This window comes from Centruroides sculpturatus, unplaced genomic scaffold (assembly GCF_000671375.1).
Source record: "Centruroides sculpturatus isolate CEXI.00-Female unplaced genomic scaffold, Cexi_2.0 scaffold1379, whole genome shotgun sequence".
Lineage (NCBI taxonomy): Eukaryota > Metazoa > Arthropoda > Arachnida > Scorpiones > Buthidae > Centruroides > Centruroides sculpturatus.
In genome coordinates this window covers 186,887-197,439 of record NW_019385610.1, presented here as the reverse complement: position 1 = coordinate 197,439, position 10,553 = coordinate 186,887, and the positions used below count along the sequence as shown (strand labels likewise).

The window sequence follows — 10,553 nt, the reverse complement described above, 5'->3', positions numbered from 1 at the left end:
TTTTTGCAATTGATGAATTCAGCACTACTAAAAGCAGAAGAACAATTTTGTAGGTGGATTTCTGTACACCTACAAATTTTCTAATTCATTGTAAAACTATCGTACACATTTTTATTAATGTGCTTTACTGTTGTTTCTATATTAAAAATGTTCTTGTTACTAGAGATCTGAATAAGCCTAACCTCTACCTCTATCACTCTTTCAATGAGCCTGAGAAATAAATTTTGCTTAAGTGGCCTCTAGTGAAAATATTTGCATTAAACTTTACTAATTTAAAGTTAAATAAAATCTTATAATTGTTAATTATATACACATATCCTTGGACTTTTTATGTATTTATTACTTTATATATATATATATATATACTTAAGATAAAATTTATAAAAAGCTTATATCAGAAAAGGAATGAAACAAAGTTATAATCATTTCAATGATAAAAATGAATTAGATCTTTTGTCATTGTAAATTTTATTAAACAATGTACTTTAGTTAGTTTTTACAAATCTCAAATCCTGAAATTAAATATACAGTATATCCTACCTCTCTGGTAGATGTTTTGTGCATACTGTAGACAGCTGTTTTGGCTAAACCCAAGGCAGTTTTTAAAAATATCATATCAATTCCTAAAAAATTATCAAATTTCTATGTTAAAAATTATCAAAATTAATATTATAAACTATACTATAAACTATTAATAAAATATGTACCGTATTTACTTGCATATAGGACGAGGTGTGACTTTAAAGATCAAAATAAAGAAAATTACATTTATTAATACAATTCTAATTTTATTTTGTTTAATCACAAATAAAATATCAAACGTAAATGCACACATTGTCTCACAAAAATTACTGGCATTTTAAACTTTAAGGAAAAATCTTGTAAAATCAACAACATAATTTGTTAATGTAAAGCTGGACAATCAAGAACATATTTTTGCCAATTCTTAACAGTCAAATCCCCTCTCCATCGATTACACTTATGAGTTTCTCCAAATTCTGATTTCTGAATAATCATCTGTTTTCACATGGGAATGGATTAAAACTTATATCAGGCTCCTGTGTAATTTTGGAATTTCAATCTGGATTTAATTCAAAAGCTTTGCTTTTCATATTGCTATTCATCTTTACTCCTGACAATATATAAGAACGATTCAAACAACCCAGATAAAATACTTATGTTTTTAAATACAAGAGGGTAAGCATCTGGTAAAAAATGCAAATACACAGTTCACAAAAATTATTTGCAAAAAACGCAAAGAATCTTTTGCTCGTGCGTATAGGATAACCTAGGAATTTGAAGCCGTGATAAATGAATAAAAACATTGTCTTATATGCGATTAAATACAGTAGTTAAATTTTGTATAATTATAAACAAAAGTGAAATTTAATTAATATGATTTTCTCAAAAGCTTTCTTGAATTTATCAAAATATAAATTTACCTTTAGGTAGAAATGCAGCTCTGAATGAGGCAGTTGGGACCTTATCAGAGCTGTAGAACATGCCTCTAGGAGTAAAAAAGTCAAAGGAACTCATGGTTTACATATGGTCCTTTGCAAGATATAGCCTCCCAGAAATAAGCCCATTTGGAATTTTGAAGACCTTCCAAAAAGCAGTAAAATTTAAAAGTGAAAACAAAAAAAATCCGGAACTATTTTTCTAAACAATGCTAAAAATCAACTATTTTCCTTTTTAATGAACAGCTAAAGCTCTGACATGTAATAACAGACAGGGGTCTAATATGGGAGCTGCAAAAAAGTCTAGAAGAGCCACAGTTTGGCCACCATGGCTATATACCATTGTTATACTATTACTACACTATCTCTCACAAAGGGTCGTATGTAGAACATTCTTCCATTCAGTTTTCTACCGCTACAGAATAATCTACAGCTCCAATAAAGTCCCAACTGCCTTGTTCGGAGCTGAATTTCTACCAGTATTTTTATATGTCTACATCAATTATGGCATAACATTTGCATTTGAAAGTTTTGCTCGGAAAACTTAACACAAAGAAATCAAATGAAAGCCGAGTTATTACCTTTCCGTTTTTTTGTACCAAATGGAGGATTCATGACGACCGTATCAAAAACTTTAGACCAGCGCGAATCTGCAAGATGTACCACATCCATCTGAATGAGATCGACGTTTGTCACCTCCAATTTTTCACAATTTGCCAAACACACCGACAATGCTTCGTCATCTACATCCACTCCTATACATATGCTGAAAGGAAAGAGCACCCAATAAGATCAATTAATGTGTTGTATTCAGCATTTATATCAAATAACTTTAGGCTATTTCCTAGCGTGTACTCGAGATAAAAGATGAAATATATTGATTTAAAACGTTTGGCCAAGACTAGGAACTTACTCTGCTCCAAGTAGGGATGCTCCAATCGCTAATATACCACATCCGCATCCGAGATCCGCAACCGCATTGCCCAAACCGGAGGCAGTGTGAATCATATAAAGCATTTTTGCTAAATATAAAAGACGATTGTTAAAAATCAAATTAAAAAAAAATCTACGTACTCCTATTCATCTCTACGGTTAAACTGACAACCTGCTATGTCAGCCGGTGTTGTATATTGTTCCAACTGATATTTCGATTTATGAAATGTTTCCATCTGCTGCAATACGCTTTTTAATTCTTTAAGCTTCATGTTTATAAGAAAATAATACAAAATAACCTTTTATAAATCAGCAATTCAAAAAACCTGCATCCTCGACCGATTAAGTGTGACGTCAGCGCAGACTAGCGTAGAAACACAAGAATACAATGAAATCACGTGGTCGGATTCTTTTTCCGTACGATTTTATTTTTCGATTCCATTTCTTTTAAAATTAACGGAAAATGTCGTTGGAAAGCGAAAGGATTTGGTCTGTATTAAAGGAAACTGTGACAAAGTTGTACGTCGTTGCTTATTTTAGACGCATACACGGCTACATGAAATTATATTCCCAAGCATGGAGTTTAAATATCGATTTAAACGATATACCAGAAGATATCAGAGTAATTTATGACGAAATTCATAATTATTGGCTAGAAACAGAAGGCGAAATTCATCACTCGATGAGAAATCCCGAGAAAGACAGCGAATTTATTAAAGATATCAGAAAAATATACAGCCAGCTGCCGGTGCATAGCGATTTCATTAAGCGACTGATCGATTCCGCCTCCTCTTTGTCGGATAATTTTGGCAATCTTTATTGTTTTTGTCAGAAATTTCACGCACTAGTCGATTTATTCAAAGAACGGGTTATGAAAACACCGGAGAAGACGGCCGAGGAACGTTGGCAAATGGTTAACTTGAAGGAAAACATCGGAAAATATACAATTGCTATAGAACAGGAAAGGGATAAGTTAGATTACTTATTGGAAGATCTAAATAGGAAATTGAAAGAAACAGAACACGTTCTATGTAGAGTAAAGAGCGAGATAGACTTTGCCGAAAGAGTCGGGCAAGCAGAAATCTTCAGAACAGTCAAGCTAAGTAGAAAAACGATCGACGACATATATACCACCTATTTACTCGAGTGCGAAGAGATCGATGACGAAATTAAATTGATTAATAAGAAATTAGAAGAGTCGAGAACGGCACACAACACAATGGAAGTTCAGCGGAGGAGGAAGAAGCAACTTATGGAGTGTGGTTTAAAAGAAGAAATCGAAAGATTCGACAAAATTATGTTTCAGAAGGAAAGCCAGTGTGCTAGATATCAGAGAGAGATAGATAGGATTAGAAACGATTGCAAGACTATCAATGCCAAAATCGATCCCATTGAAGAGGAGTATCGGATGGTGATCGCAAGAAGAGACGACGAAGCCGCGAATATGAAAAATAAGATGAGAGAGAATGTGGCTGCTATACTTATTCAGACAGCTTCTAAAAATTATTTACAAAGAAAATCCTTCACGAAAAAGAAAACAAAACGTAAAAAAAAGAAGAATCTTTAAGAGTGACTGAAAGAAAAATCTGATAATATGCAATGTATAATAATTCGAATATTTATAAGAAAGAAAATAAAATTTATAAACGTGTTTTTCTAGATACAATATTTTTATTTAAAAGAAATTTTGTTTCAAAATAACGTTAAATGTGTTATTTTTTAAATAATAATAGTTAATTGGCAACACTTAACTTTAGTAGTTGTGTTTCTGTTATTTCTGTAAGTCGGTGTTACGAGGCCATGTTTTCTGTTAATGATAAATCTTCTGTGACGTCTGCGAAGAAAGTTGAGTGTAAGTTTTGTTGCAGGGAGGCGAAATATACTTGTCCTCGCTGTAACTGTAACTATTGTAGTGTTAAGTGTTATAAGTGCAACGAGCACGTGCAATGCAGCGAAGAGTTTTACAAAGCATGGGTGATGACAGAGATGAAAAATAGAAAAGAATGTGCTGATACCAAATTAGAAATGTTAAAAACTTTAAAACGGTTGCATGAAGAAGAAAGAGAAGAAGATGATGATGATGATCTTGAAAATAAAATTAATTTTATTCAAAATTCTGATAACTTAAAAGAGGAAGATCTCTGGAAGTTTCTAACCAAAGATGAAAAAGACAGATTTCAAGAAATAGTTAATAGTGACGAGGTAGAAACTATTTTGCCAGTTTGGAACCCTTGGTGGAATATAAGAAAACCACGCGTTCAAGAGCTATGTTCTAGCGAAGATAGACAGCTAGATATCCAACCGTTAAGTCGGTTAACGTCTCGTCTTCCTTCAGAATGTATAAAATATAATCTGGTAAATGTTGTGTATAGTTATGTTTATGTAGCCAAAAAGTATAATGGTGATTATTGTGATTTTCCTGCAGAGACAGTTGGTGCTATTTTATACCTTTCACCTGTGTTATATACCAATGCAAATTTTAATAATGTAAGCGAGGCAGTACAATACTGTATCCAGAAACTATGCATAGGAAATGGCGACTTCTTTTTGGTACGAGAAGCGGCAGTGGAATTATTAAAAGATGTGTCGTCGATATTCGAAAGTATAGACCCGTGCGTGCCCGAGAAATCCGTGATAAATAGCTTATCGGATGTGATTAAATTATTCAGAGAAGTGAAAAAATGCTCGGGTCATTTCAAAAATAAAAGCAAAGTGTTAATCGAGAAAGAAAAATTAAAAAAATCCATTAAAAAATTGGAATATTTTATTAGCTGGAGTGTGGAGTATAATACATGTTTTCAGCAGCTTATTTCCGAGTTGGAGATAGAATATATATCTTCGGTTGAAAACACATTACCATGTGTTAAAATAGAAAGGAAGAAAACAGCAATAATAGAGGAATTAACATAAATTGTGCATAACTTACTGTTTGAAGATTATATATAATTTATTTTTAGAAATAAGTTTATTAAATTTATTGTATTTGATTTTACAAAGTATCTAAGCTTTACATGCATATGTATATAAATTCTGAAATATAAAATTTTAATAAACAATGCAAAATGTTCTAAAAAAATGTGTGTTTGTACACACACACACAAATAATTGTTCATGCAGTCAATATTTTAAATATAACTTACAAGTGGTAAAGTATCTTTGAACAAACTTTAAAAGTAAAAATTTTATATAGAAAGATTCTAGTCAAAATAACATGGTTTTTATAAAATACTTACATAAATATGCAAACTTAAAAAAAAACATGCAGAAAAAATTTAATAATCACATCCATGCATTTTTGATATCATAGGCATCATACGTAAGAATATATGACAGAGAGCAATGTTACAAGATTTTTATAAAAAAGTAGGCAAAGTATTTTAATATAAAAAGTGCACAAGTTTATTCTCTGTGTTATATATTAATTTAAATTTGTTCACATTAGGATTCCATATGCTATTACTGGTTTAAAATATGGATGTAGTATATTTCACATAGGCTGTATATAGAATTTTGTTTTAATACAAAATGTTCCATTGTATTATAATTCTTGATAGAACAAAATTTAAAATATTTAGAACTTTTGTATGTCCTGTTCTTAATTTCATACACATTCTTAATCATAATTAAGTTGTAAGTTGAAGATAGATGTTTGGTCAAAAATTTTAATAAAACTATTGTCTATCTGTACTAAATAATTTTGTTTCCTTATATATTCTAATTCAATTATTTTGAATTTAGTTATTTGAAAAGAATTCAAATAAAATTAAGATTGTCCAACATACAGTGAATTTATTGGTGTATTTATTTTAATTAATAAAATAACATGTCTGACAGAATTTATCTAATATTTTAAAATAAAAAATATGAATTTATATGTTTTTATTAAACAATAATTTTACTATTCAAGGTTAATCAAGATCAGGAAAAAATATTTAAATGATTGTACTGATAAAATAGTATTTTTCTTCCATAGGAAATAAAAAGGATACCATTAGTTTTAATATATCTTAAACTTATTTCTTTTTAGTACAGTATTAAAAATTGAATTAAAAAAGATATATGACTAAGTAATAATTTTAATTATCTGAATAATAGCTTATTATAACATCACTTGTGTAAATTCTCATATAATTTAATTCATATGATAATGTACTTATTGCAAAATATAATTTTTTGATATTCATCTACTGTTTGCTTTAATAAAAAACTTAATTTGTATGATTTAAATTTTTAATACATTTTCCTTTTTTTTATGAATTTTTCATAAATAACTTTCCCGTGGGGCCGTCCATATATTGGGTGGTTACAAATGAAATGACGTTTTCTAAACTTTAAACTTTCCTACCTTGTAGTTTAATTGTTTTCCATGTAAACAGTGCTGTATGTTTGCAAGTGGAAGAGCACACGTATATGTAAAAAAATGTACACTCATTTATATTGTGAATTCCACATGTTTAAAGAGTACTTTTTCTGACGGTATGAAAAAACGGAAATTGAATAATTTTCTTTTACGAGTATAAGCAGAGACATAATGCAGCCGAAGCAATCCGAAATACCAATAAAACTTTTGGTAAGTTTTATTGGTATTTCGGATGATATATTTAAACTGTGAGTGAGTAAGCCACATGCATTGGTACAAAAAATTTCATTCCGGGAATACAAATCTCGAAAATCAGAATTGAAGAACATCACTTGACTGTCAGGGAAATTGCATTAATCAACCATTCTTCGACATCTAAACATGTTAGGGAGTTTCTTAACATTCCCTATCGATTAAAATTATTTAGCAGTAAATTTTCTGGCTTTGGCCGAAGCAAATTTTTTGGTCACGTCACTAAAATTTGTTTGCTTAAGCCCTGGTCACACTATGCGATTTCTAGCCGCGCAGGCGACTGCAACTGCAACAAGCGCGAGTCGCGCGCGTCTTCTCGTGGTCACACATTGTTTGTTGACGTTGCAACTCGGAAACACGTGGCCCTATAATAAACCAATAAAATTACAGTAGCTTGTTTTTGACTACTTTCGTGAGTTTGCCGATATTTTACGTTCTACTTCAGAGTATTTACGGAATTTTAGCCACTTTTCTTATTAAAATAGCAAGCAGTTCCTTTTCTGGAATGAATAAAAGAAAAAAGGCGATTATTTTAATAGAGCTGGCGAAAATACATGAAAAGATAAAATCTTCGATAAAACGAAGAATTAAAATCCCACAGGTATTCGTGAGCCTGAATAAGCTCGATCAATCTCGATTCTGTAAAAGTATTAATCCTCTGACTATCCGCCATGATGATGAACTATTTTCAATGTTGTCACTGTATGACGTGGCATAAAGGCGTTTGTTGATTGGATGCGCGTTTGCAATCGTCGCGAGTAGAACAAACTTTTTGTTTCTAGTTGCGATTGCAGTCGCGCCGGTTTTCGAGGGGGGATTACTAGTTAACGGGAACAGCCGTCGCGGTTGCAGTCGCCTGCGCGACTGGAAATCGCATAGTGTGACCAGGGCTGACCATTGGCAAACAAACCCTGAAGATTTTTATTGTAAATCGCACTCAGAATTCCAATTGGGCTTTTTTCAGTGCCGAAAACTGTCAAATAAATATTCTTAAGGTAAACTATTTCATGGATTAAGTCTTCTGTCAGATCACTGTCATACGGTTTTATAAGTTTTGCTACTTTTTAGGAAAGTTCGCTTTCAACTAAGTTTTGGAAATTTAAAATTGGTGAGAATGACTCACATACACAGTTGCAGCTTCAAATCTTGTTTTTAAATCGTGCATAATAAAATCCAATATTGGATACACCACAGAAATTACAAATTCTTGTTCAGCTTCATTAGACGTTTTTCTTGTTTCGGGAAACTGAGGCTGCATTCCTGCTGCTTTAAGCAACTACTTTTGCCTCCTGAATCACAATTTCCCACGTGTCACGTTTTTTATACTTTTATGATTGTTATATTAATTAATTAATTAAGTTAATAATAGTAGCTTAGATTATTAATTACACTATATCAAGAATTAAATATTCCAATTAAATTGAGCTCAATGCGAGATTCCACAAGAAAAACCAAGCAAAGTAAAAAATATAAGCTGGCCATCTTCATACCGGACCCCATGACTACGGTCCGTGCAGTCACTACCATGTGGGGGCCATGAACTTGGATCTCTATATGTTAAATACATTTGTATATTGTATTCGTAAATCGTAATTTGTTAGAAATTGTTTATTCTGCATTAATAAGGGTAATAAATTTGAATAGATACTTACCGAAGAAGAAATGGCATGAAATATATCTTACAGAATAGTTTCAACGAATTTAAGATACTGTACATATTACAGGAACTGAAACCGATGAAATTCGACAATCCGATTAATGGGCGCTAATAAATACAACAATAATCAAATACTTGAATTTAAATAAAGAAAAAATCAATGTATCTGACGGGTGGACCAAAATATTTAATGAATGCACGAAAAGGATCTTGAATTCTAACAATTTGATAAAATTAGTTTGTTTTTCGGGAACTATAGCCGCTGAGAGATATTTTCACTCATGAATTCCCTGAAGTCGAAATTAAATATTAATACTGTAATGCCCATCCTGTATTTAATAGCTGCGGCTCTCCTGTCCCGTTTTGGCATCAAGTAACTTTAGTCAGCTTACTAATGTTGTATATTGCCCGTCAATTCACTTACAAGTTAGAAAGTGGAGCTGCTGGTATTTAATTAATACAGTATAATAAACTGTTATTACATATATAAAAAAGATATAGGCTATAAAATGCATTTATAATCATGCACTTCACAGTGAGCATTTTGTTTCAGAAAGTGTGAAATTTATCATGTTTTAGCAAAGTCTTATCTAGTATTCCTAAATCAATAGCCTACTGTCCAATCAGTTGCAGCAAAGCCAACAAGCATACTCCAACAACTTTCGTGTATTGCTACTGCTGTAAGGCAACAAAAATTAATTGCGATACTAAAAATCTAATTTTTCATGGGTGATCTGTCCTGGCCAGATGACGGGGGCCACATCCTTTCCGCCTGGCCGACCCATTATGGGTTTGGTTGGGAGTTGCCAGAGTTTTCCGGGATTGTCCGAAATTTTTTTTTGGCTACCATCCAGCGGCAGGAGGACTTTACTTTAAAAGCTGTTCCTATTTAAATAACCCATATCTGCCCGATTAAATTAAACTACTATTCGGTCCTGAAAACTATCCTCCCGCAAAATGTGTCGGGAGTATATTCGATCTATTTCACAATTTCAAATACAGTATTTGATTCTGTTTTGAATCCCGCTAAGGTATTGTACACGATGTGAAAAATTCCCATTAAATGTACGCAAAGGACGTTATAAAATCAAGTTAATCTGTAAGCAATTGATGCACTTCGTACCACACGCTGTAATTTGGCGGGAAACGCTGTGAATAATTGTGCTAATTTCACGCCGTTTATAGCCATAATTATAAACATCAGACAAATATTATATTTTGAATTATGTTAAAATTATAAGTAATAATTAAACCGATATAGTAGAATAAAAACAAAAGAAAATCCGTTCGAATCTTGTTATAATGTTACAAGGGGGCGACTTCAACGTTTTCTAAAATGTCGTCTCCGGAGGAAAACATGGCAGCCGTTATGGAGTTGTTCAACACGGCTCAAGAGACTTGCAAGGTGAACGAAAACGAAGGAATCGAATTACACAAACGAATTGGTAACTACGCATTTAACCAATGTTAAAATTTTCTAATATATAGATTTAATACTTATCGACCTATTCAGTTTTTGTGTGTTTAGGGTTAAAGAAGAATGCTGACTCATTTTCCATCAAACTAGATTTTTATCTTTATATATTTAAATTCATTTAATTATAATTAAGTAGCTAAACAGTTTAAAATATAACAATATTTTTCAAACTGTTATTTATATTATTATTCTGGTTATAAAGAAAAACAGTGAAATTGATTGTGTTATTTGTTGCTTCTGTCTAATTAATCAGTTTCAATAAAACACACGTTTTTTTCATTAATAGCACTGCAAATAATAAACAATTAACACTATAACTTAAACTACATAATTTTTTAAACAGTAATTATTACATTATATACATTAAAGAATGTAAATGTATGCTGCTGTGATGAATAATGGTAGAATTACTGAAGA

At 31.6% G+C, this 10,553-nt stretch overlaps 3 protein-coding genes across 4 annotated transcripts in view; 2 read left to right on the top strand and 1 right to left on the bottom strand.

The window, feature by feature from the left end:
* Positions 1 to 478: 478 nt before the first annotated feature.
* On the bottom strand, positions 479 to 2,783 carry LOC111640572 (methyltransferase-like protein 5). 2 transcript variants are annotated; one of them, XM_023386595.1, is made up of 4 exons: positions 2,563 to 2,783; positions 2,371 to 2,479; positions 2,039 to 2,223; positions 479 to 623 (listed from the first exon to the last, which is right to left on the bottom strand). In XM_023386595.1, exons 1-4 carry the CDS (start codon positions 2,660 to 2,662, stop codon positions 490 to 492), a joined length of 528 nt encoding a protein of 175 aa, XP_023242363.1. In that variant the 5' UTR covers positions 2,663 to 2,783; the 3' UTR covers positions 479 to 489. The 2 variants fall into 2 exon arrangements, with proteins under 2 accessions (XP_023242363.1, XP_023242364.1); XM_023386596.1 differs by having other exon boundaries at positions 2,690 to 2,740.
* A 1,309-nt stretch (positions 2,784 to 4,092) lies between these two features.
* On the top strand, positions 4,093 to 6,159 carry LOC111640570 (zinc finger HIT domain-containing protein 2-like). The gene has a single exon (XM_023386594.1). The coding sequence runs from the start codon at positions 4,191 to 4,193 to the stop codon at positions 5,298 to 5,300; it is 1,110 nt and encodes a 369-aa protein (XP_023242362.1). The 5' UTR covers positions 4,093 to 4,190; the 3' UTR covers positions 5,301 to 6,159.
* A 3,673-nt stretch (positions 6,160 to 9,832) lies between these two features.
* LOC111640577 (26S proteasome non-ATPase regulatory subunit 11-like) overlaps positions 9,833 to 10,553 on the top strand; it is a 46,725-nt gene continuing 46,004 nt past the window's right edge. Inside the window, exon 1 of the mRNA XM_023386601.1 lies at positions 9,833 to 10,104. Within this exon, the coding sequence (XP_023242369.1) occupies positions 9,996 to 10,104 (109 nt within the window). The 5' untranslated portion in view covers positions 9,833 to 9,995. The remainder of the gene's footprint in view (positions 10,105 to 10,553) is intronic.